This window comes from Colius striatus, chromosome 2 (genome assembly GCF_028858725.1).
Source record: "Colius striatus isolate bColStr4 chromosome 2, bColStr4.1.hap1, whole genome shotgun sequence".
Classification (NCBI taxonomy): Eukaryota; Metazoa; Chordata; class Aves; order Coliiformes; family Coliidae; genus Colius; species Colius striatus.
The window spans coordinates 67,015,344-67,042,381 of NC_084760.1; the positions used below are offsets into that span (position 1 = coordinate 67,015,344).

At 43.6% G+C, this 27,038-nt stretch overlaps 1 protein-coding gene across 1 annotated transcript; it reads right to left on the reverse strand.

Moving 5' to 3' along the window:
- Positions 1 to 536: 536 nt before the first annotated feature.
- Positions 537 to 26,395, reverse strand: CAPN9 (calpain 9). Its single transcript, XM_010197913.2, has 20 exons — positions 26,083 to 26,395; positions 20,872 to 20,941; positions 20,307 to 20,425; positions 19,619 to 19,752; positions 18,967 to 19,135; positions 17,710 to 17,793; positions 16,724 to 16,809; positions 15,076 to 15,153; positions 12,906 to 13,066; positions 11,512 to 11,669; positions 10,662 to 10,870; positions 10,005 to 10,041; positions 8,423 to 8,503; positions 7,966 to 8,023; positions 7,361 to 7,425; positions 5,153 to 5,221; positions 3,694 to 3,772; positions 2,907 to 3,023; positions 1,863 to 1,921; positions 537 to 1,045 (listed from the first exon to the last, which is right to left on the reverse strand). The coding sequence occupies exons 1-20, from the start codon at positions 26,293 to 26,295 to the stop codon at positions 1,019 to 1,021; spliced, it is 2,073 nt and encodes a 690-aa protein (XP_010196215.2). The 5' UTR covers positions 26,296 to 26,395; the 3' UTR covers positions 537 to 1,018.
- Positions 26,396 to 27,038: the final 643 nt, after the last annotated feature.

A 27,038-nucleotide genomic window follows, 5' to 3' on the forward strand; every position in this document is an offset into this window, starting at 1 on the left:
TGGTATTTTTTAAGTCAGCAGTGGCTACCCATGTCACATGAATCACAGAATGGTAGGGGCTGGAAAGGAGTAAGTAAATCACAGACTCAAAATAGCAATAGCTGCAGAGATCAGGGTCTTACCAATGGGTACATTTAATTAAGCTAAAATGATTACCATTGCTCTTCTGGTGTGGGACATGATGTCAGACTGCCTGGAGGAAAATGGCCCCACACAAGGGTTTGCTGTCTCCGAGGCCAACGTGTTTCTCTGAAGAGGAAGGCAAGCTATGTGCAGCTCCACAGAGATTGGTGTGTGGGACATGCTCTGGCCACAGAGCAAAGTGTGTTGCAAAAAAACTTTGCTGGTAGCAGAGAAAAGACTAAGGCAAGGTGAGATGCAACACTTTTCCCCTAAATTAAATCTGTGATGAATGTCAAATCTTAATTTAAGCATCCTTCTAAGGAAACCAAGACCAAGGACCTCTGTCATTCAAGGATGAATTTTCTTGTATACATTCCCTAGTCTTCCTTTGTTTGCAATCCACCAGACTGCAATTCATGTGGCTACAACAGGGCACTTGTTACGTAGCTGCACAGCATGCCTGGAAATAAATTCCAAACCAAACAAAGTTGGATGTAATCTTATATTTTCCAAAGCACCTTACAGTAAACTGTAGCCAAGCAGCAGAAGAGATTTTTAACGTCTATAAGTCTGTGCTGTGCAGAAAGTAAACACAATCCTATTTCACAAAAACCTGTGGTCATCCAGGCACGTGAGTTTTGGTCTGCTCGAGAGGCATGTGTGTCCCATCCAAACTCCTCTCACAGTAACAAACCCACTACCAAAACCAAAACCAAAATGTGATCTGATTGCTGAACTCATCAACATGGCTGGAAACCAGAAAGGGTGGGTTGCTTGCATGTTCCTCCACACAAAATCTCTTGTAAAATTTACAGGTGAAAAGGACCTCAGCTATTGGGGCAAAAGTCTTGGCAGCAATGTCACAAGGAACTCCCGGCATCCAAGTCAGATTTCTTCAGATGTTCATTGCCAGGTTGATAAACTAGTATCAGGAGAAAGATCAACTTTTCAATAAATTATTTCAGGCCCTTCTCGCTCCCCCCCCCTCTCCCCAAATGAAAGAGAGAGATGTTCAAAAGCCGTGCCTTGCTCTGAATTGACCCCATGCAGGGAAGATGACCTTTGCTCACTTGGCTTTTATGTCTTGTCACTAAGGAGAGACCTCTGCCAGCATTTGCTTCTGTGCTTGGAGGAAAGGAGGCAGAGCTCTCCAAGCATCAAATACTGATAACAGTGATGATTTTGTTTTCATCCCAGCAGTCAATATGGGCTCTCACATTTGCTGAGCCTGGGAATTCATCATGCCTTGCCCTCGGACGCTTTGGGTTAGTGTGAAATGAGAGACAAACCACATATGCAACAAGGAGGGAAAGAGAACAGAAGAAAATAAGAAGTCTGTGCTGAGTAGTGTGAGGAGCAGATGATGAACATGCATAGGAGAGGTTGATGTGACCTCCTGGGGGATTCAGAGATAGTGAAAGACCCCTCTCCTTGTCTGGTGCTTCCCCTTTTGCCCATTGAGAGCTAGTATCTGAGGATGGAAAAAGCAGAGAATCTAGAAAGGGAGATGGGAACATCAGGACACAGGAACACAGAGCAAAGAAGGAAGGAAACAGTATGGAGGAGATGTAATCTGTGCATGCACTATAAAATCCCAGCCCTACCAAAACTTACGGCAGATGCCCCCCCGTCTACTCTCATGGACATAAGTGTCTTGCAGAAATATTCCAGTTCTTACAAGAGGACAAAGCTCTAGAGAAGCCCCATCATTGTCAGTGTTTACAAAGCTGCGCTCATACCTCGCCTATATTCAGGTTAATGAACCCCTTGCTTTTCACACTCAGTGCTTGGAACACTCCTGAAACGAAAAACAGGACACCGGCACTATAAATACGCTTCATTCAAATTCATACATGAACTCCTCATCCCACAAGGACTGCTGGCTGTGCCAGGGAGAGGGAGGGCCTGGTACAAAGGTGGACTGCTTGATGGTGCTTGCTGCTCTGACAAAGAAGAAGACGTTTTGCTGACTTGAGGCCTTTGTGCAAGCCTCATTTCAGGATTGTCTGATTGGGAGAGAGAGTCTTGAATGTGGCTAAACAGTCAGATTTGGATGATACTCTAAAATTAAGTCAAGTAATTTGCATTTTCTTTATATAGCTTGTTTAACTTTTCTCTCTCAGTAGATTAGTACTTCTACTGCCACAGATAGAACCAGAAAGGAAAGAACTAAACAAACAAAAACCTCAGGCAGGAAAGTTAATTTTGCTTCTTGTTTAGTGAGTTGCATTTGATTTGAATTTGGAGCCACACTAATGATCACTTCAGCATTTATCTAGGCATTTTACTTATCTCTACTACCGCTGCTCTGAAAGGAGAGTAATACCACATGTAAATGATCTGAGATCTAGGGAATCGAGTCTTGAGCCAGAAGTGGACAAGTTATGTGAAAGGTACAGGAGATAGCTTCCTGAGCACAAGCCAATTACTTCTTTGCATGAGGCAGATGCAATATTTGAACCTTGAACTTCTGTGATCCCAAATCAAGCTCACAGTTGAGCCACTGAAAGGCTGTAACACGGACTTTGCCAGCATTCCTCACATGCCTGCTACATTGCTGCAGAATTTATGAAGCAGGCACTACTTGCAAGCAGAAATTTTCCATTAGTAGCAGAAAATGTTTCACTCTGCAGAAGAGCCACCCAGAAAGCAAATGCTAAACACAGATCCTTTCTGTTAGCCATGTACACGTTCTCAGATCTTGTGCCATTTGCTCAGCAACATTTTCCCCCCCTTTTTTTTTTGTCAAAGGGGAAGGAATTCCAGAGGAAGAAGATACTCACGACTTGCATTCTCTAAGCGAATCAGGCAGTTCAGAAAATCATCAAATTCGATCTGGAACCTTTCGTCAGAGTATCGGAGGACAATCAGTTGCAGCAGGTAGTTGTTGAGCTGGTATCCTGCCCAGAGACATGGGTGTGCAAAAGAAAAGTGAGCAGCCTCCCAGGCCAGGGGGGAATCTGCACATCTCTGCTAACTAAGCTTGAAAACTAATTAATGGGTGGATGCTCTGTGGCACACGTCCATCCAGAAATGCAATCTGACCACAAAGTTCTTTAAGCTTGTAAGGAATAATAAACTCTGAGCAAGAAATTTTGCAGTCACTGCAGTTCGTGGTGCATGCACTTTCTGAAGTATGAGAGACCATCCTGTCTCCTGGAAATTTGGAGGGATTTCTGCACTGCTAAGTGCTTCAATAAAAATAATTTCTGCTGAAATACAAATGCACTGAATGCTCTTCATAACAGTTTACTCACTGTTCCCTCAGCCCTTGTGTGGAGATGGACTCTGAAGTGGTTTGTTTCAGGATCTAGTTCTGCATATGTGCAGCCCTGGTGAGTTTAACAGAGCTCAATAAAAATGTAAAGATATCTCTGTCTAGAGTGCCTTTCAGGGCTGGGGATACCTGGGGCGAAACTAGTCCACTCAGTGTCCTCTCTAGATGGTCCTGTCTGGGTTTTAGTAATCTCTGTTCTGGGAGACCTAGCCTGTGTAGTTGGTTTCGGCCCTCTTTACCCACAGCCCATCTGCCCCACAGGTTTGCCAGATAAAACGCCACGCTTGTCTTACCTGCAGCTTTAAGAGCACTGCGAAGCTCATAGGAGGACATGGAGCCAGATTTATCAAAGTCAAATTGAAGGAAGATATTCTGTTAGAAAAGGAGCACGTGGAAAGTTCAGAATTTGCAGATGAAAGGGAGCAGGGATAGAAAGGCAAGGTGTTTAACCATGTAGTGAAGCATTTAAGAAAGTCAACAGGACTTTGGTCAAGATCTAATCTGATTTTGTAACTGAGGAGTAAATCTGGGTCCCAATTCTCTTTGTTATATGAATAGGTTGTTGGGAAACTAAAAGAAGTACTGTCAAATTCCAGCATTCAAAACCAGTGAGTTACTCTTGATAAAAAATTCCACGATTTTTAAAAAAAAGGGATTTTATCTGTGAAGGACTTATTACTCTTTGTCTTTTAACTCTTAACTGGCACATCCCCTTAATCTCTGTCTATGTTTTTTCTCTATAATTCTGAAGGCTAGACAAGTTTATGAAGAGGTTATAATCATCACTTAATCCTTTGCTTCTAGGTATAAGAGGTCTAAACAGCCACATTCGTGGTACAACCAAAAGAACTGGTACAAAGGGTTTGAATTTTAACATAAATATTAAATAATTATTCAACTGGAGTTACATTCTATCCTTTCAACGAGACAACAAACAAGACATTCCCTTGGAATATGAGTTATTTAGAGCTGTTGCCACATCCAGCTTAAAATTTTCCAGGAAATACACATAAAAATCTTCCTGGAGGATACAAGGGTTTCTCAGGCCCCCTCGTGAAAACACAATGTGTTCTTTGTTGAGAGAGATGTGGCATCAGAAGAAGAGTTAGCCATTTCTGATGGGCTAGACAAGAAGCAGAGAGCTGCATATTTTGAATGCTTGGGTGAGGCACGAATTCAGAGGAGGCTATTGACGACCATGAGGAAACAATTATGATGTCTTTATTTAAATATTCCATCTGTGGCCTGATTCTGCGAGCCTGCTGGTTCTGACTGCCATATACAGTGGCAGGGAAACGTGTTTAAAATTAGAACCAACACTTTCCCAGACTTCAGTACAGTTGACTCCTGAGAGATCAATAATGGAAACGCAGTGACTTAGGAAATGATTGCTTCCTACTAGTCATGAATCATCACTTTCCTCCTCTGTACAACAGCAGTAATGGAAAGTCCTTATGTTTCATTTCAATTGGCTTGCTTATTAGTGCCCCTTGCATTCTTTATCCCAAACATAGTTGATTTGCTCACAAAAATCTCTGTTATTTCCAGAAAACCGTTACAGTTTAGCATCACGGAAAGTGAAGAACGTCTTTGCCTATGCAAACAAGCCCCTGTATTTTAAAACATATGTTTTGAGTTTAAATTGTTTCTTGTAACACCCTCGTCTCCATTTTTGTCTGTGCATGCATAATAAAATATGCAGGAAATAACTAATGAAATGTAGAAACAAATGCAATTAATAATGCCACCTACTAGCCATTTCTTCATTTTTTCCCAGAAAACTTTGAACTCACTAAATTCCAGTTTCCCATTGCCATTGGTCTGGTAACCTGAATTAAGGAAAATCATTGAACTGAGGTTCAAATTCTGTTTGAATTTTTCAGTGTTGTTCCTTTAAGCAGAAACTGTTAAGTTGCCTGAAAAGCCTATGGTGTTCCTGAAACTGATACTGGGATTTCTCACGAGGTGCAGCTAGAGCAGTAACAGTCTTAGCTGTGCCTGTGATACTTGGGGAACATTATGTGATATACAAACACAGCTGAGCAATACAGGCTTCACAGGAGAAAGACAGATTATATTATCTTAAGGGAAGAACAGCTTTGGATGTAAATGGGATATAAATGATTCAGAGTATGAAATCACCTGATTAAACTAAATTGCTACTATACTTGAAGGAGTTAGTCAACCAATGTGCTATTCAGGATTTTTATCTAGAGGTCAGGCCCCGTTGTGGTGGCTCAACGAAAAATTAATGGGAGGTGTGAGGCAAGGCTGGCAAAATCTGATCCTTATGGTCTGGAAAATCTGCCTGTATAGCAGTCCTGAGGGGTAGTGATCAGATTTCCCTGGCTGTCACCTTACCTGAAGTGTGAGGGTCTTAATCTGTATTTTACTGAGTTACTGATGTCGCCCATGTTGCAGGATAGGGCACTTGTTTTGAAATGCTGAATAAGGGATAGGGCCCAATCCCCTTTCCCTTTCCATCTTTACTTGCCAGGATAAAGCCTTTGCTCAGATAGACACCAGCTCAGCAAACATTCCCAAAGTTCAAAATGTGCCAAGTGGGGTCTTAGCTAGTGCCTGTTGGTATTTAAGCATCTACACTGGTGACATTATTGAGAGCACTCACAGATCCCAAGGATGTAATCAGTCCTGCAAAAACTGTTTTCATTCATCCATGTTCTCCTTCCTGGCATCAGATGGAACTAAGTCTCCACTCCACGCCACCACACGGTGACTGTAGTCAGGGAATCTGGTGGCATATGACATGGAGGGGACTCTGCCAGTGTTGACTCAGGTTCATACTGGTGTAATTTTGCTCCTCCATTGCACTCCAAATACTGTGTCCAGAGTGGGATGATTGTGTCTACCTTCCTTGTGCTTCCAAAGCAGAAAAAGAGATGTCTCCCCATTTATTCAAAACTATGCAGAGATTTGCTTGGAAGCATTGCAAATCACGGAAACTATTTAGTTATATCCTAAATAGTAATCCTAGGACTGCTGCCATGCTCCTGGGTCAAGTGCAGACCCTGGCTCTGTCCCAATACCATGTAAGGATGAGATGTGAACATGGACCAGCTCCCAACTAAAGTTTGGTTTTTAAGGGAGGATGCTTAGGACTGGTCCTCCATTTCTCCTTGCTTATGCATGGTGACTGATCTGCACTGAATTTCAACACTATGGACATGGCTTTAACAGAATAACATCGTGTTGGTTTTGTCTGTTTTCTCTTAGAAGCACTGGAGAGGACATTACCTCTGCCATGGATTGGAGCAACAAAAATAGAAGATAAGAACTTCTCAGCTGAACAAGCAAGACATAAACCAAACGTTGGATAGCTGCCTTGTTAGGATTGTATCTGTTTTGTCTCATGTGGAACAAAATGGTCTATCAGGAAAGCATACTGCACAAAACAGCTCTGAGGAGAAGACATGCTAAGTGAACTCAACAAGCACCAGAACGTTGCAAAGGATGAATCTGGTGGGGAAGTACATCACCTGATTCCTGGGCAGTCATTTTGCATCCCTTCTAGTTAGGCATGATCCAGAACATGCATAATTATCTATAAAGGAAGTCTAGAAAGCTAGCTTAGATGTACACATCTACACACCTACACCACAAATGCCTAAATTTGGGCAGACAAGTCTCGCCCACACGTCTGCTTCCTGGAGTTCCAGGATCTAGCTGAAAGATCAGATTTTCCAACTCTAAATCTAATTGTTAAAAACCTCTGCAGCTTTGATATCAGTAATTTTCAACATTCCGTTGATCCTTATTTTCTGACCTTAATTTCCTTTCATTCTCTGATGAAATTAACCCTCCAGACAACAGATTTTCTTGAGTTATCTCTTCTAGGACTTTTTCAAGTAAACCACAGCTTGAAAAATGCACTGTTCTATACAAGAAGTAATCTGAGATTTACTTTTGGAAGTGCACTCAAGCACTCAAGCAAAAGGATACGTCCATAAGGGAAATGATATTTCGGCATGAAATGATACTTAAGTTCTTGAATTTGATGTTCTTTGCTGAAAAAGGACAACAATAAAAAAAAGAAGTTATTGGGCAAACCTGCCTTTTATAAACTGAAAGTAGAAAATAGGATTTCATTAAGCAGAGATGGCTGGCTCTTAGTCCTCGTTGTGGGATGGTCTGTGCACTGGGAGATGAAGGCAGCCCTCACTATAGAGTAATCACAGCCCAGACAGAAGAGGTATTTACAGAAGACATGGCAGGAAGATACTGTCCTTGTTTCATAAACCAGGAGATAGGGTTCAGAGAGCAACAGGTTTCCCATTGTATAAAAGGCCTGTAGCAGGCTCATAAACTGTTCTTCTAAGTCCCAGCTCAGTGCCTGTCCCTCCACAGCAGAGCAGCAGTGCAATGGAGAGCTGGCCTTGCTGAGCTGAACTGACATGGATCATGCCAGAGGCCGGGCAAGCTCAGTGGTTAGATCATAGACCAGGTGTTTTCCTGGCTCTGCCCTGGTTGGCTAGAAGACACTAAATGAACTTAATGTCAGCTCTAAGTTCTTTACAGCCTTTAACTTAGAGTTTACCAGCACTTACTTCTTTTTAATACAGCATTCAGAACATATTGGAGTTCTTCTGCAGACATCTCCATGTCCTACAGTAAAAAAAGAAGTGTAGCATCTATTACTTGAATGTTTCTGTAATCAGACAAACGGCAAAATATGGAGGTGCTGCTGTGCATAAGGCTGCCTGAAGGACATCTCAAATGGGAAACATTGGTTTAAAGAAAAATAAACTGTAGCTGGACACAGATCCAAGTAGGTTCACTCAGAGCTTAAGTTCTAGCTTTGGTCCTCCTGCTTGCTCTCCGAAGACTGCACCCTGCTCCATCTAGACACAAGACATGGTGACATCTGGTGCTCAAACAACGCACTACAATTCAGCTCACTCCTCTCAAAAGACATAATTTTTGTTTCACCTGGCCCTGGGTGGGAGCAGAAGCATCACTTCTCTTTCTAAATGTTGCTATGACCCACAAGGGTTTTGCACTCACCTTTCCTGAAATCTGCTCAAAAAGCTCCCGAAACTGCTTTTCTTCTTCAGTTTCTTGAGGGCTTGGGGTTGGGTTTAGAGGCTGCAACATTGACCACATAAATCATTATAAGTGTTGTAAAACATGACATTTCTCCTGCACATAGTCCCTCTGTGCATCAGGGGACCACAGTTCATCTTAAAATAAGAATATACATACTCCTGAACTTTGCCAGACCTGAAGCCTTCCAATCATGTAGCTGCACAAGGGGAGTCTCACCCCCTCATTTTCTTCACCTGGGCAATGGCACAGTGTGCCATTGCCTCGGCTGTGTCAAAACCAAGAGCACTCATCCTGGAAAACACCTCTCCTCTCCTGCACCATTCAACTTCCCTGGTCCTCCAACAACCACAGTTCTACTGAGCTCTTTCCAGGGGCACCACCCAGAGATTTCTCACCCTTCTTGACAGTACCAGCCAGAGGTGATTGCACTTGGACACATTACCCAGCACCATCCTGAGCCTGGAAGCACTTCTAGCTGCCTGTCAGCTGTGTGCCTCAGTGCAGACACAGGGCTGCAGTATCTGGGCTTTGGTCAATGCTGATGAGCAAAGAGATGCAGCAGAGTAGAGCCACTAGTGTAGTTGGGGATGGCCATGTAAGCAGGGAGGAGTTCTTGGGCCAAAAAAAAAATGGGGAAAAGAAGGCAAGAGCACAGCACAGGAAGTAAAGAATCAGGCTTTGTTTCTTTGACCCACAGAAGATACAATATAGATGCTATTTATTGTACTGTCACCAGCAGTGACACTGCTTGGCCACTCACACCATTTTTGACCATACGCATGTTCCTCACTTCCTTCTGCTCAGGTTTGGATGCAGTATCTTAATGATATAGGGACAGGTAAATAGATTTACTTTGCTATTGAATATGGCCCCAAGATCCCAGAATTAGAGATGTACTTGTTAACTGGTCCCTGGAGGATCATTTTTACTAAAGAGGAACATGGGAGACCTTGGCTTAGCTTGTTTTCATGGGAAGGCACACCATAATCAATGCCTTGTTTGCAGGGATACAGTTAAATAGGAGCTGACTCAGACTCAGCTGCAATTAGTGCTCAGGAAGCACACCAGGTGATTCAGGGAAAAAAGAACTTAATCATTTCAGTAGGCACACACATGCATAGAGATTTCCTTCCCAAGCCCTGTAGACATTGATAAGTAAAACAAAGATGTCTGCATGCAAAATGAATGTAGGTCTGTGGACATTCTCTTGCCTCTTATTTTTTTCATAATAAATAAAATGTTAAGAGCTGTGAAGGGCCACGTGCCTCCCTGGTGCTCTTCCATGGTGGCTGACACGCGCCTCTGGTGCTAGCTGACTCTGACTGCCTTCAAGCAGATGCAGAAGGATAGCCATTCTGATTTGGATTGTTACAGCTCTTTTACCATATTCAGCAGAACTGAACGTTTCAGTCACATACACAAAGCTGGCAATTGTGCAGCATTCCTGTGAAATGAATGTGTTTTAGCCAAAGACAGCAACAGCAGCGTGCGCCAGCTTCCGCTGACCTACTCTCTTGCTATTTTAACTCTGTAGACTTACCTCAGGGAGATCAATGGCAACGTTCTCATCTAGATCCCTGAAGAAAACAAAAGCTTATTCATTATCTGAAGATATTCAGCTTGAGGTGGAAGTTTGCTTATGATGTTTTCCAGAGGTGAATTAAAAAAATGGTTTTTACTGAACAGATTAAGTTTAGGTAAAATTCATCAGACAATCAGGTTTTTGCACTGTTTAAATTTGGCTATAAGCCCTTAAAGCGGATTTAATTGGGACTCAGGGAGAGCACACCTGTGCATGGTGTCTGCTAAAGACTTAATTTCATTCTTTATTCATTGTGCACAGGCTCAATATCCTTTTAGAATATAAAACTCATTTGAACAAACTTTAGGAGGAAACAAACACTGCTGCACTCCTGGATTCCCAAACAATATCAGGCAGCTAGCAACTCTTCCTTGTCAATCTTTCAGCAGATTCAGTGGCAAACACTATTTCCCCCTCCTAAACTCCTCACAAAAAAAAAACCCAAAACAACCCAGGTTTAGAAAAAATGAACAAATGAAAAAAAAAAAAACCACAACGGGAATTTTCCACGCCAGGGCTCTGCTATAGGGTACCCAGGAGACAGGCTCTCTCAAGCAGCCACCAGCCCCATGCACAGGCGAGTACCAGAGGGCTCAGGGCTCTCTGCTCACTTACTCAGTGATGGCCTTCTTCTCAGAAAAAATCCTCAGGCAGAAATCTGCCTCCTGGTGTGGCTCAAATGTGGTTGGAACAAGAATGTAATCGCCCGGCGGCAGCTTGAACCGGTTAGAGACTTCCCTCAAATTAATGTAGGTTTTGCTTCTGGCCTTGGAGGGGTGATACCTGAAGAAGTCTTTGCCCAAGTGTCCATCTCTGCCAGGGCTCTAGGAGGGGAAATGAAAGCAGTGCTCCATTGGCTATGGTGTGCTGGGGCCCATCCTTACCCACTTTGCAATCACAGAGCCAAACTACCTGGCATAAGCTTCTCCCCTCGCTGTGACTCTGACTCTCATTCCTTCCCCAAGGTGCTCACAGCAACCTACTACCTTATGGGAGACACCCATGACCAGTGGTCCTTTCCCGCCCAGAAGACAGCCTAAGAGGGCTCTGGGACATTGTCTTTCTGCTTAAACATTCTCTGCCTTTAAATATTACTATCCCAGGAGGGATGTCACAGAGCAGTGACAAGATATTTGCCAATTCCAGCTCACTAAGGGACAGGCATCCTTATGTTTGATACACCCCGAGGGGCTTGTAAGAAGCAACATCCCCTCTCCGGGAGCCAGGCAGGGGATGAGAGAATCGTGGGGCTGAGGAGTCTATCCTGGGAACCCATGGCCCTGAAGGGACTCCTAAATCTTCCTCTGAGAGGACTCCATCTCAATCGCATCAAAATCCTCTGCGGGGCTTGATGTAACTCAGAGCAAGGGCTCTAAAAATACATGATGACTGGCAGGGGTACAAACCCAGGGAAAGATGCTAATGCTAATAGTGTGGCTACTGCACTGTAAAAGCAAAAGAGTACCTCATAAATAGAGTAGCCAATGGTCAGCATTTCAGCACCAAACTTCTTGAGTTTACGGCGATCCTTTTGCATCAGTGCTGCTATGAATGTGCAGCCATCTTGTCCATCGTCTTTTTCTGTCAAATGTAGCTTGATTTGTGGATTTGTCCAGAAAGTCTCTGCCAACATAAAGAATATCAGAGAGTTTCTTGCCTCAGAATAATAATACCACCACTACTAATACTGAATAGAAAAAAAAAGAAGACAAAAAGGACAATTAAGCTGAGGTTTTGCCCAAATTTAGTTTTTCCATGAGCTGTCAAGCTTCTTTCCACTAAGTTCTGCAGAAAATAAGTCAAATCCCAAAGTCCTTCATGGAACTAGGTGTAGAAAAGATTTTAGGTTTGATATTTTATTAAATTATGATGGTTTAAATAAAGTTGTCAGATGGGATTTCGTTAAAAGTAGATGGTTACAATGATCCCATAGTGCTAGTGCCAGCCTGGAGTAACATGGCTCAGATCCATGATGACACTTCAGAGCCATATAAACATGCTGGCTGAGATGGATTTTTGCCTCATTTTACACTTACTGCAGCAGTTTAAATGACTTATTTGGAGCTGGTCCTGCTCATGCAAATGTAAATGAGAGGCAAATCAGATCCAGCAAACCCAAGAGCAAAGAAAGCAGCTCTTGTACTGCGAAGTCTCCAGTGGGACCATACGAACATTTGACCCTTCGGCTGGTTCCTGCTAGCTGTACTTGGTGCTGGTGAGGACACACCTTGAGTACTTTGTTTGCTTTCAGGCCCCTCACTACAAGAAAGACACTGAGGTGCTGGAGTGTGTCCAGAGTTGGGCAAAGAAGCTGGTGAAGGATCTGAAGCACAAGTCTGATGAGAAGTGGCTTGAGGGAACTGGGAGTGTTCAGTCTGAAGAAGAGGAAGCTGAGGGGAAACGTGATCACTTTCTGTAACTACCTGACTGGAGGTTGTAGTGAGATGGGAGTCAGCCTCTTCCCAGTAATGAATGACAAGACATGAGGAAATGAGATCAAGTTGCACCAGTCCAGATGTAGACTGGACATTAGAAAGAACTTTTTCGCTGAGAGGGTCAAGCATTGGAATAGGCTGCCCAGGGAGGTGGGTGGAGTCCCCATCCCTGGAGATATTTAACAGCCCTGTATGTGAATGCCATGTCTATTTTTAGGTGAGGTGCTGAGGGACATGGGTTAGTGGTGCGCTTAGCAGTGTGAGGTTAGTGGTTGGATTCAATAATCTTAAAGGTCTTTTCCAACCAAAACGATTCTATGACCCGTCCTGGTCTGCACTCACAATCCTGGTAACAGGAAAGGTGGCTGAGGGCAGGTAGAAATTTCAGTGCCTGCTTCTCATTTTCAAAGCAGTATCTGTTTACCTAGGTAATTTCTACATCCTCCTGCAGTGGATCCCCGGACCCAGCTTCCTTGGTGGATGGTCACCTCCCACTTGTGGGCAGTGCTGTCTTCCAGGGCATCTGGAGTCAGGTTGCAGATCTCAACTTTATCAAAATGCACTTTGAAGTCTTCAAATTTCATCCTGAGTGACAGACACACAAGGGAACAGGCAGTTATTCATCCTTCAGTGAAGGATGCCCAGCAGAAGTACATACTCCCCAGAATCCCAGGGACAGAGCAGCTCGTTCCTGTTCTGCCTAGGATGAAATCTAACACAAGACATGAGAACAAACAGACCTATTTATTCTTCCTCTTCTTCTCTTTCATTTAACAGAAATGAGCCTGTGTAGGAGAAATAACCGTTGCTTTGTGTGCAATGTGCCCATGACACATGATTTGGAATAAGCTGGGGCCAAAACCTGCAGCAGAGTTGCAGAAGCTGTTCATGAGTGAATAGCACATTTCCTGGGCTCCGTTTCAGCTTCCAGACACATTAAGAAATGACATACAAAGAGTTCACTGACTGTAAAACTTACTATAAAGTCTACTTCAGTAGAAGCTAGTAGTGTGATGGGTTCACCTCTTTCCTCCTCTGACTATTTTAATGTCCTTGGGGATATACTCCATTATTGCTCATGCAAAATCTGTATGTGAAGCCTGATGGGGAAACCAGCAAGTTGTGGTTTAGAGAGGGCAAAGGGGCAAACACTCCTTAGAGAAATATACAGAAGTCAAAAGGCATTAGGGAAAATAAGTCTGATGGACTGGGCGGAGGGTTTAGCTGGTATCAAACTTGCCTGACTGATTTGGAAGCATTTCTTTTTTCCTGCATAAGACTTTTGTCCACTTCACCCCTTCAGCAGAAATTTCGGTCTCAACAGCTTTTGTTTCTGCTCTAAATGGCTGAGATGCTGGATGAGGAATGTCAACATTTGTCTGGGTATGTTCAACCTCATTAATTTTTATTGGCCTTCCAAGAACTTACTTAACTACCAGCTTAGCTCTGTTGGGACAGACAACTTTGAATTTCATTGCTCATTTGATGCCTACTTGCACACTTGTACCTCTAAATACACAAGTCAAGCTTCAAGTAATTCTCTGTATTGAGAGACTTGTTGGAGTTACTTGGGTTCCAGATAAAGTCTTTGCCTCCTTTCATTCACCCCATAAGCTCCAGCTGTAGCCAAGTCAAAAACAGACAAAAAAAAAGCCCCACAAAAGCTTTTTGGAAAAACTAGAAATGCCCTACTGCATTTGCAATGTCAACAGTAAATGAACTCAAAATATCTTATGTAAACATACTGAAGTAATGCATCAGCCACTGGACCTGCTTCCCTCCAGAGCTATCAAATTTTGAGATAAGTCATTTTATGTGACTCAATGTGCTGCATTGTCTATCTCAAATCTCTTTTCAGGCCTGAAGCTGAGCTTTGGTTTAACCTGCAGGAAAAATCTTGTATAACCTCACTGCATACCTCACTAGATTTACCCCTCTGTAAAAGAGATAAGCATCTGGCCCTAGAAAGTGTGACCAGGCATGCTGTCAGTAGTGCACAGCATGGTTGATGTAGGGGGGGAATCATGTGCAAGTCAGCCATCTGCTCTGTCTGAGCAGATGAATTTGGCATGAAGAAAACTTCACACATAAAAAGTAATTTCCACCACTTCTTTTTTTTTCTCCCCATTTGATTTCATCTTTTCTTGAAATTTCCCATCATTTCACACATATCTGGGCGTTCTTTTACTTTCTGTAACAAGTGGTATTGCTCCTCAGGACTCCCTTCCCTTTCATTTTATGCCTAGCATCAACCCCCAAGGCATTTCAGAGGCGATACAGTGCAATATAATGCTCCCTTCTGTTGAGTCTTTCTATTGGGAAGGATATACAGGGTAATACACTCATGATAGACACATAGCATTTTAAACATGCTAATGCCATTAACTAAAGTGACTTTAAAAATGCTTTTTGTTGTTGAAATAAATACGGACACACGTGAAACACACAGAAAACTCAGTAAGCATTCTACCTGTCCCATCTTATGCAGAAACTGAGCATTACCTCTCACAGAGACTTCCTCCTTATTGCTCATTTTGGCCACTTGTGCCTTGATTTCTGACTAGAGCCACACACTTTAAAAACCTGGGGCTTACCAGAACTCTCCATCATCCTTTGCTGCCTGAGACAGGCGCCTCTGCTCTGATGGGTTGACTGAACGCCACTCCAGAGAGCTGCAACAGAAGAAAACCAAAGTCTTACTATGCATATGCAGCAATTAAATTTCCCTGTCTCAGAATGCCTGGCTGGACACAGCAGCAGGCATGTGTCTTCATCCAGATGTGTTTTATTTGAGAGACTCACACAAACACAGATGCATTTAAGAGATTTCCTGTATCTTGCTGTCAGTCACGGGCACAGAGACCCAACTAATGTAACTGGAAGCAGGATCAGTCCAAAGATCCCAAAGCTGCTCCAGGATGGTTCTGCCTGAGTTATTGCCTGCACTCAGTTGGGACTGCTGTCAGGTGTTGGAGTTGGGGATAATAGGGGTATTGGTGAATGCCAAGATTTTGGTATGCCAAACCCCTCCTTAAATCTGCTTTCTATTTGTAGCACCATCTCCTCTTTTCTGTTTGCCAGTAATTTAGGGCCAGATGTTTCTTCAAAATTGAGTCAATGGGAGATGAATAAGCTCCTTTTCCCACACAGAGAGATGAACTGGGGTTCCAATTAAAGTCTTTGCTTCCTCTTCTTCCACCCCTACAAACTCCAACTTTGCAGCAGGTCAAAAACAAACAAAAACCTGCTAAGCCTTTTTTTTTTAAGAAAACAAACTGGAAATGCCCCACTGCATTTCCAATCTAGCATAAGAAACTGGGAGCAGCAAGCAACCTGTGTTGAGGCTTTTCATTCCAGCAACCACACGTATTCTTGTATTGACCTGTGAGCCTCTCTGCCTATTGGGCTCCAGAAAACCTCCCAAGCACAGAATCTGAGCTCTGCTTTGCAGGGACAGCTTTTTCAATAAACAGCAGAAATTGCCAGATGTTTGTCCTGATTGTAACCTCTCGATTTTTTTTCTTCTTTTTGAGATTTAATCACTCATTGTATATGCCAATTATCCACATTTTTCTTTTTCAAGATAACAAGGGATCAGAGCTGACATGAAAATATTTCATTCATTTCTGAGTCATGTTAAGGACAGGGGCATTCAAAGCAGTCCTGCTGAGAACTACATGTCTCAGTAATTTTAAAAGGCCAGGCAAATTATGGCTCCTCGTCTCCACATCTATGTGAACAAAATATCCTTGGTAGAAGAATTGAAACAAAAATGAAGCTATGCATATGTGCAAAAATGTATTTAAAGTGTATGTTGGGGGGCAATGTAGTAGAATTTTTTCTAGGTATTTCTTTTTCTTTTGTATTCTTTGCAATTTGTTTACCTTTGGTGATAAAACCAGTCTGGCTTTCAGACCAATCCTGTTGTGGATTCAGGTCCTTCCACAACTTTGGTGGGTACCACACGGAGAGGATCTTATTTAATGATCATAAATAACCTGCAAGATTTCTGCTTATTCCTGGCATGTTTAGAAATCCAGAATTGTAAATACAACTAAAAACTCAGAAGCCACTTAGAGAGGATAATACAATACAGTTTTCCATCTTATCTGCACTAGAACAAAGTATGGATGTTGTATTACAACAACAAGTGGAACAAATGGGGCTGCAGAGAGCTCAGTGTGGAGCAGCAGCTGGGATTTGGCCTTTGTGAGGCCATCAAGTATGGGGCAGTGCACGTACTTGTCACTCCAAGGGCCGTTCCACTCGACCTGACCCCAGGGATTCCTTATCCTGATGAGCTGCACTCGTTGGCCCCGATAGCTCACCTGGGGAATGGAAGAAAGAGAAAATACCAAGTGTCAGTAGCGATAAGGAGCAGAACTCCTCTGGTGTCCAGAGGCTGGGCCAGCTGGTGAAACAGCTAAGAAAATGGTGCAGATTGCTACAGGAGAAGTGAGAGGGAAACACGGATGTGAATTTGGATTGCTCTCCCAGGATAACTTCCCTTGTCACCTGAGGTTAGGGGACATTCCTTTATCTTTTAATATAAACACAGACTCATAGAATCATAGAATGGTAGTAGTTGGAAGGAACCCTTAGAAATCATCTAGTCCAACCCCCCTGCAGAAGCAGGTTCACCTAGCTCAGGTCACTACATATCCTTTCTTTTATTATATGTATAAACATTATAATTATGTAATATTTGTATTTAAATATCGAGGGCTGTACTCAGTTTTGGACCCTTCACTACAAGAAAGACACTGAGGTGCTGGAGGGTGTCCAGAGATGGGCAACAAAGCTGCTGAAAGGTCTGGAGAGCAAGCCGAGGAGGCTGATGGCAAAATATGATCACTGTGACTACCTGACAGGAGGCTGTAGCGGGGTGGGGGTTGGTCTCATCTCTCCAGTATTGAATGATAGGACAAGAGGAAATGGCCTCAAGTTGCACAAGGGGAGGTTTAGATTGGACATTAAGAAGAACTTTTTCACTGAGAGGGTTGTCAAACACTGTCCCAGGCCGCCCGGAGGTGGTGGTGTCCCCATCCCTGGAGGTATTTAAAAGCTGTGTAGCCGAGGTACTGAGGGACATAATTTAGTGGTGAGCTTGGTAGTGCAAGGTGAGTGGTTGGATTTGATAGCTTTAAAGGTCTTTTCCAATGAAAATTATTCCATGATTCTATGATCTTTTCCCCAGGTCTCTCTTTGCCCCATGTTGCTAAACATACCTCATCAAGGCCAGTCACAGAGTAAGCATGGCCCTTTATAAGCCCAAAAGGGGTTTTGGCTTCTGTCTCCGCAGCACTGATGGTCTGAAAGATAGGAAATAAAAATGAATCTCTCTCTTCAGAGGAAGATGGCAAGCGGTGCCACCTGGTCCCATCCAAGCATCAGCTGTGAAATCAGTGGCTAATCAGGAGATTGTCTGTCTGCACAATGCAGACAGTGAGGGTGCAAAGGTATTACTTCTATTATTTGCTATTATTTTATTATTTGACATTATTATTTTATAATAACATTATTCTGTTGTGATAATATAATAATGTCATATAGTTATCTTATTACACTATTTCTATTTTTTTTTTTCAGCATTGCTCACTCAGAGGGAAAATAAGGTGGTTCCAGAGTGAAATACCTTCTCTGACCCTGTGATTTTGTATCAACATCATCTACATTTCTGCGATCTCAAGCTCTACTCCCATTCCAATACAGTTTGTGTCAGACAAGGGATGGGAAAAGGTGTTTTCAGACTGAGATCAGGTGTTAATATAGTCTGTTTTTTTGTAAAAATACATTGATGCAGCAGTGATGTCAGTGAAGGATCCCATCAGGCAGTTGAGTTCTAGTTCAATGAATATTTAATTATGCTTTGAAAGCAGCAAAACTTCATTGGGAATTAAAGGGAAACTCAAGTCAGAAAACACTGAACCCCAAAGTATAAGTAACCTATGCAAGTGTTACCCACCAGCAGCCTTTTCTCTGAGGAAGCAGGAGGCTTTAGCCTCTGGAAGGATCAACTTGACATACCTCAAGCCCTAGACCCTGTTTACAAACAAATGTACTGATCCTGAAAATTGTCTTGAATCCTCCAAGTCCCCACAGATGTTGTTAAGGAATCGATGGCTGAAAATAACAAATTTTGCAGTCTCTGAAACCAGTTGATCCTCAAAATGCTGTGGCCAGTTTTAATGATAGCCGACCAAATAAGTCAGGAAATAAAAGTCATTTTCATATTCATGACGTTATCATCTTAAACACAGTGGCCACTACACTACTGAAAAGTGACAGATCTTCTTTTCTTGTAAACAACTGTACTAAGCACTACATTAATATTACATATCTATCAGTTCATAGCTATTATTTGCAGAGTTAAATATGTACCCATCTACTTGTCCTTCATTTAAGTAGTCTTTAAAAAAGTAGGTATTTTTAACACAGAAACCACAAATCTCAACTGAGAAACTGAAACCCAGTTTCTTACTTACATCAATAGAGCAGCCCACCATGGAGCACCTTTTCAGAGCTTTCTCTAGGATTTCATAGAAATTGTCAGGAGCCCTTTTAACCTCGTACATTTCTCCTATGCCCCCAGTGAAATCCTCCATGGCTTCTATCGTACTGCCTCCTTTCAGAGCCTCGTAGCTGCCGTTTAGCCTGGAAAACACATGCTGACTGTGAGACATGCTTTCAAATAAAGATATGAGAGGAATATTTGGATCATTCTACTCTCCCTGTTTGCTGCATTTTTAATTAATTATTTTTTCCATATCCTTAAAGCCTGGGGAGCCTGGGGCTTCCTTTAGTACGAGGTTGGCCAGTCTGGAATATCACTGTGTGTCAGTGGCTTGCTGGCTGACAAAACACTTAAAAATACAGAGTTAGCCAGGACCATCAATTGAAGTCTCAGCAGAGACACAAATGGGATGATTCAGGCTTTGAATCTCTTGTTATCAGCAATGATGTGTTGGAAGAGGTGTGCTTATCTCACAAGAGATATGCATAACATCTTCAGATCAGGGCAAATGCAACTCACCCCCCTCCCCAATTTAGTAGATAGAAGCCGTTCACTTGAGTTGTGTTCAATTTGTGAATAAGGTGTGAACAAATAACAAATGATGGATGTGCAGTGTGACTTACTTGGCATAGGCCTTCTCTAGCAAGGCACTCCAAAATTCATTGCATTCAGCTGAGTGCAGGAAAACCAACCGGCCTTTGAAGGTGGGTAATCTGTCATCAATCACAACATCCAGCCACTCGTTGTGCTGCCAAAACTGTTTAGAAAGGATGGGGCATGAGTTTGCAGACAGCCTGTCATTTCCTGGGCGTAGGACTCTGGCACTTCCAATTGGAAGTTAGGGAAAACCATAGCCTTGATTAGAAGTTGTGTGTAAATCATCTGTTTCCACTAAAGGCTAAAAGTGTAAGACTAAAGGCTAAAAGTGTAAGACTAAAAGCTGCACTGTAGCTCCTTGTCTGGATAATGTCACTCGTACAGCTCCAAGAGTAGTCACCATGTGATTCACCTTTAAGACACACAGGTATTACAGATCCCTGTCCAACTCCTTTAAGGCTTTATATCCTAAGTTGGGTTTGTGTGCCCAGGAAAATGTGAAATTATCTCTCACAGAGGAGAAGTGGCTATGTGCATGCCTGTGGGAGGCTGAACTAACCCTCCAGGTTGTTTCTCAAAACATGAACAACAGTGTAAGCTCAGCAATCCCTGTTTTTTTCAATATCTCCTTCACACTACCTAGCAAACCCTTGGCAAAATAGACCACATGTAATGACAGAAATGTGTTCATGCTGTGCCAGAAGTTCATCTTACCTGAAAGTGAAATATTCCAGCATAATCTGGCCCAAAATTTTGATCCAGTGGCACCACTCTTGCTAGTGTTTTTTCACTCAGTGTGAGAGAAGCTATGGCTGCTAGTAGCCAGCAATCACCTGTGAATTGAGAAGTGGGGAAAAAACCCTAATTTCCTTCCCTTCAAGAGGAAGGTGGTGTGTGGGCCAGAGAAGATGTTACACCAGTTAGCTGCCACCCCTCTTGAAATCCAAAAGACAGCCCAGGAGGCTGTCCCTGCCTGGTCAGGGCAGACAGTACTGCAGTTTGGAAGTTCCAATGGACAAAAGGCTCCCTTGGGCTCACAGTACTCTCAAGTAGAGATCCTTCCCTGATCTTGAATCCCACTGTACCAGGACGGTCCCTGCCATGGGTGGGAGGGTGCCACAAAACAAGTGGCTGCAGGCAAAGTGAGCACGGGTGGTTCTTCCAGCTTCACTGCTCTCACTAGTTCAGGAGGGACAACATCCCCTCATGTGTGAGGATATTCCAGCTGCTCTTCACAGGGCACAGACATGAACACATCCACCCAAAGGGAATCACTCACCGAGATCTCCTTGGCAAATGTCAGTTCTTGTGGCTCCTCCAAGGATAAATTTAGGGTCTTTGACAATTTCCTGCAAGAGTGGGAGAGAGACACAGAAATTACTTCTAACATGCCAGGAAAAATATCACTGTCACTCAGAGCCCAGACGTGCAGCATGGTGTGTGCCACGAACTATATTAGCCTGTACTAGTATAGCCACCACAAAAAACTAGGTGAGGAATCCTTGCAAATTAACGACACTGTAGAGCAATTAAAGAAGCAACTACCCTCTTTATTTCTTTTGGTAATTAGTTGGCTGCTAATGAAAGGCTGGCATGCTTTATTCATCTGTGGGTAATTGTTAAATTACCCATTGCACAGCCTGGGCTAGAATCTCAGCATTAGGCTACAGCCCTTCACAATGGCTTTTGTTTGTTTATTTGTTTTCCCTCAAGGGCTGGAGTAATTAAGATCTTCTACTTACCTTCAAACGCACTATTAAGCCTTTTATTTAAGTGCAAGAAGTACCTGGGACATACAGTGTCTGATAACCACAAGACCATTTCCTCCTCAAATAAGCAAACACCACAGGTAGACTCCAGCCTTATTTGTTTTACAGAGTTAATTTTTAGGAGGAGCTAACACTACCCACCCTTGTGTGCTCAGAGGTCAGAGGAACTGGTGCTCATGGTAACATTAACAGCAGTTTCAAAGCATTTGTTTCAGTTCAACTGCTAGCACCACAGCTGGAGAGAAAAATTCCAATGGCAAACCAACAAATGTGGCAGGAATTCCTCTCTCTTCTCCCCTTTTCCAATTGATTTTAACTGATTGAAGTTACCAGAAAAGGGAGGAGGAGGGTATTTATCACTATAGTTAGTCAGTCTGCCCTGATATGTTACTGCAAACCTTACGGCATGAAGCAGACTCTTCTCCCTAAGCAGCAGAAGCTTGCAGAGAGAAAAAGGGTCGAAGAGGGGCAGGAATACTAGAACCCATTCAGTTATTTGACCCCTGCACTTGCCTAGAAAGAAATTGCATTGCATTTTGTTCGTATCACTGCATTTTGTCAGGCCATCAGGGCAAGCTATTTATAGTTTTGTTCAGCATCTGCTGCCGGCTACTGCTGGAGGCAGGATGCTCTCCCCAGTGAACCAGCACTGCTCCAGCAAATCTCACCCTGCAGAGGAAATATTCAGGAGGAAGCTGCTTTTCATATTTTTTGTTTGCCTTTGCTGGGGAGGAGGTGGCAGCCAGGCTGTGCCTCAGCCACAGATGGCTCAGAGAGAAGACACCGTGGCATGTCAAGTCCCCAGTGTGCAGAGCAAAGGGAAAATCAAACAGCAGCCCCTCCCTACCTGGCCCTCCTGCTTGATAAATACACACAGCCTTGCTGGGACTGGCAGTGAACAATAAAAAACACAGCTCATTGCCTGTAGACATTAATATAATGATGTCTGATAAAGTAGCTGATGCTTAGTAACATGCCTTGTTTTAGCATCGTTGCTTCTGGGGTACATAATTCTCACAACAAGAACAATTACTGAGAAACTGTTTGTGGTAGCAAGGGACAAGATTAAAAAACCTTTCCACTGACATGGATCTGGACATTACATCCATGGCTCATTGCTTATTTCACAGCTCTACAACTGACACATGGCAAAGTATTTTCAGTCTCCTACATCTAAAGCAAACAAGAATTGTAATAATACAAAAACCAATGAAAAGGAATTGAAAGGATTTTGGCTGGACTTGGGCCACATTCTCCTCTAACACAAAATAAATCCACACTCTACAGTTTTTGAGTGGATGTTGGAAAAATAGTATTCATTTTAAAGGGATTTTCAGACTGGGTGGTATAATAATGTCTATCAGTGCTTTCAGCAAGTCAAAGGCTGAAGCCCAGAGGTGGATCTTGCATTCACATGCAGGATTTGCCTGCACAAGGATATTGCCTAGAAGTAGGACATGCAGTCCTCGGGGAGATAAAACAGAGCAACCCATGACTGTCCTGATGCTACATCAAACCTGTGTTTCTTTAGGCTCAAAAGAAAACAAAGTGCATCCCCTATGCCTCTGTCTCATGCTGGTAGAGCGGGTACAAGGAGGCCTAAGTCAGGCTGAGGGTGAGGCTGTTTAGCTGGCCTGGTTTCAGTGATTTCATTTCACTGCCTGGTTTCAGCACACAGTACTTGTCATACTGGTTGCCAGTGGCTGTTCATATCAGCAGAATCTCTTTACTTCCTCCTGTAGACCATAGACTCATTTGGCATTGCTTTTTTTTGGCTTAGGGTTTCCTTCCCCACTCCTCAAGTTAGACACTGAACTTTCCCAGACACTGAACTGTTGAATTTATCCCAGCAATTGAATTTAGGCATAAAATAAGAAGGTAAAAAGGGAAACCAAGTGAAAAGATGGGAGGTTAAAGGGGGAAATACAATGAGGAGAGGCTCTTCTGTTCTTCAGCTTATTCTAAAATTTTGATAAGGTAGAAAGGTTTTATTTGTAACGAAAAAGAAATGCTAAATGAAATTGCTATATATCTTTACGACTCAGAGCACTTAAGATTTATGTAGAAGGTGAAAATTCATCTGGTGTAGCTCTGATTGCAGTGTGAGATTTACAGATTAGGGCTAGCTGAGGATTTTGTTCATGCTGTGCACAATTCTGTACCCATGCAGGTATATGCACATCAAAATTGTGAGAAAATCTTCTCTACTCTCACTACTAAAGGTTAAACTCTAACAGAGTATAAATCTGACAACTAACATTATTTCGCCCTGCAATTACCTTCATGTATTGTACTATGCTTCACCCAGGCTACTGTAAAATACTGGCAGGAGAGGTAGTAAAAACCAGTCACCATGAACAGCAGTTTGAACACCCTCCACAGAGGCTTGTGCTCTTGTGCTCATACTCTCTGGCACTATGGCTTTGCCAGCTGTGCCATGGCAGCCAGCTCAGCACATGCTCGAGGCCTATATCCTACTTGCAAAGTAAGAAGTGTGAACTTGAAACGGTTTTACGGTGCTTCTATTTTGCTGCTGTTCCTGATGGATAATAGAGATGAAACTGATTTAGCTTAAATGCTGAGGAACCATAGAGGATCGTAGCTAAAACTCCATCCTTACACACCCTCTCAGCCTTCCCTGAGTTTTATTTCTAGGTGTGCATCTCACAAAACTTCACCTTTTCACATGGTGGGAATGGAGTGTAAAGGCAGACCCATTGCAGATAACTCATCCTGGAGATGTATCCAGTTCAATGTACAAAGATCCTGAAGAAGACTGACAACTAAAACAGACAGACTGCTCTCCACATCTTTGGGTACCACATACAAGGACACACAAGCTCTCAGCTGCTCCTGGCCACATTTTACAGCAAAAGTTTAATTACTGTGAAGCCCCAAATGTAAAAAAAAAAAGAGACAAACTAGCACCTAATGTCTGGCCAAACGAAAATCGATCTCTCTGATCCAGTGTTGTAGGCAATTGCATTTTTGATGCCCCATAGAACGCCAGAGTCACCACACCAAAAGCATCTCAGCCTCACAGCTCCATCCTGTGCTGGGAGGTTAGCCTCACCGTCCACCTGGCTTTTCAGGCAGAGGTAAGGCAAGGCAGGCAGCTGCACTTACCATGTGTAGTGGTCTCCTGTTTTTCCTTATATGAAACTTGTCCAGGAGTAAGAGCTTTAATTCTGCTCTGTAGTGGCAAAGTGTTAACTATCAGATGCTGAGGCATCAAATTGCCTATCATTGTGGATTAAGATAAGCCCTAGTTTAAACCCTTCTTTAAGCTTATTTTGGGTTTTTTGTCTCCCTTGGTGTCAGTGTCTCCAAAAGAAAGTTTTCCACTAAGAAAGAAGCTTTCATATGATGAAGAAAAAGAGAATAAATGTCAGTCATTAGCAAAGAAGTGAAATGTAGCTACATATTTGCTATGGCTATTAGTTACGGAGTTAAATGGGGAGAAGGAAGCTGGAGTGATATTGGATTTGTGATCTGAGAGCATGTGACTAGTGAAGCTTCAGGCTCTCGCTGTGTTATTAATGATTGTTATGCAAGATGCATTAGGAGATACTCATCAAGCCCTTGGCTACTGCTGAATGGCTCAGTAACCACGGCATGCATTTATAATCTCTCAGGGTTTCATGATGGAAATGAGCCAATAAGTGTAAGAGTCTCTACTCCGAAGGTTAAGAGGTTTGAATTTTCCAAGTTTAACCTTAATTATGAATTCCCTACATTAACAACACTTGATTTTTACATAGAACATCAACATAATGTATTTTACCCTTAATTCCTGGCACGTCCTCTTATATTCTTCTTAACATTGCTTTTGTTTGACAATAATGTAAGGGAGAAGGCTGATTACGAGTTCTTTGTGCATGTCCATAAATATGCATATATTAAGGGTGGCTCTACAATGAGATACATCTAAAAAAAATTGTAGAATCATATAATCACAGAATGGTAGGGGTTGGAAGGGATCTAGTCCAAGCCCCTGCTAAAGCAGGTTCCCCTCCATCAGGCCACACAGGAATCTGTCCAGGCGCATTTGGAAACGTCCAGAGAAGGAGATTCCACACCCTCCCTGGGCAGCCTGTGCCAGGGCTCCTCAACACCAAAGAAGTTTTAATTTGTGTTTAAGGGGAACTTTTTGTATTCCAGCTTATGTCCATTACCTCTAGTCCTGTCATTGGACAGTACACAAAAAAGTCTTGTCCCATCCTCCTGACATCCACTTTTTAGGTACTTATAAGTGTTGATGAGATCCCCCCTCAGTCTTTTTAGGCTCAAAAGTCCCAGGTCCCACCGGCTCTCCTCATGAGAACAATGCTTCAGTCCCCAGATCATCTCGGTAGCCCTCCACTGGACTCTCCCCAACAGTTCCCTGTCTCTCTTGAGCTGTGGAGCCCAGAACTGGATACAGGACTCCTGATGAGGCCTTACCAGGGCAGAGTAGCAGGGGAGGAGAACCTCCTTTGACCAGCTGGACACAGGGTGAAGCCTTTCAGCACCTCTCGTCCAACAGCTTGAGCTCTTTGTGGGTGACATCCTGATCCTGCACCATTGCCCCTGAGGTAGGAAGGGTTCCCCCACACACTTTGTCTCAATGTCTTGTGAACACTCCATGTGTTCGGTACTATCTCAAACCACAGTGGGCTCTGACTTTTGGCAGGATGATGGGGCAGAAAGGCTCATCCTCCTCTGCACTTTGGCGTACTCACCCCAGGCCTCCTCCAGATGAAGGGAATAGGTGGCTTTTCACTGAAGAAGAGAGAGGAGCTGCAGGCAGGGAAGTCAGGGTCTTCAAAGAGGACTCCCCTGCGCAGACACTCCTGCTTCAGCTCCGTGTAGGTCTTCCCTGAGCTGTGGGTGGCACGTGCATTCCCAGGCAGCGCAGTTGGCCTCGGCTTCGAGTCCTGGTAGAGGTAGGGCATGGCTCCCTCCCGTCTGCCACTCGGAGATCCTGGACAGCTGAGGCTTGGCAGGCGCTGTGGGGTAGAAAGTGGGATGACAGCAGGAAAAGGAAGAAGGAGCAAAAATACCTCTAAGTGCTTTGCGAGGGAAAAAGGAGAGGAAAGGACTGTGCTGTGGAGGAGCCGGCAGTGTCCTCCAGCCCTCCTTTGTCACGCCTGAACCGCAGTGTGAGACCAACTTCTCAGCTGCTCCCCACACAGCGGAGACAAACACCCTGAAAGCAAACAGGGAGGGAAAGCGGCAGGCCAGGAGTGGGAGTGCCAGGGGCTGCCCTGTCCTCCCTGGAGGCAGAGCCGCTGGCTGCACCCGCCCGGGGGGCAGGGCGTGTGCAAGCCCTAGCAGCCACTCCCAGCATTGCCTGTTGCCACTGGGATGGAGATGGCTTGAAGGTAGGCAGCACCCCACTGGAGCCCTTGCATCTCACAGTGGTGGCCAGCCCCGGGAGAGAAATCTGAGCCACACAGAAGGGTGGGAGAGCAGCCTGCTCTTGGTGGGCAAGTGTTGTCCCTGTCGGGTGACATGCAGAAGGGACAGCAGGGATGGGAGGTGGCCAAAGGCTGGGTTGCTGGGCCAGTGGGAGTCTGGCTGTGGGGCAAAGGCTGGATGCGTGCAGGAGGGGTTCTGGCAGCTCATGGGGAGGGCTCAGAGCAGGATGTTTAGCAAGCAGTGGTGCAATCCCAGAGAAAGTGTCAGAAAATGGTAC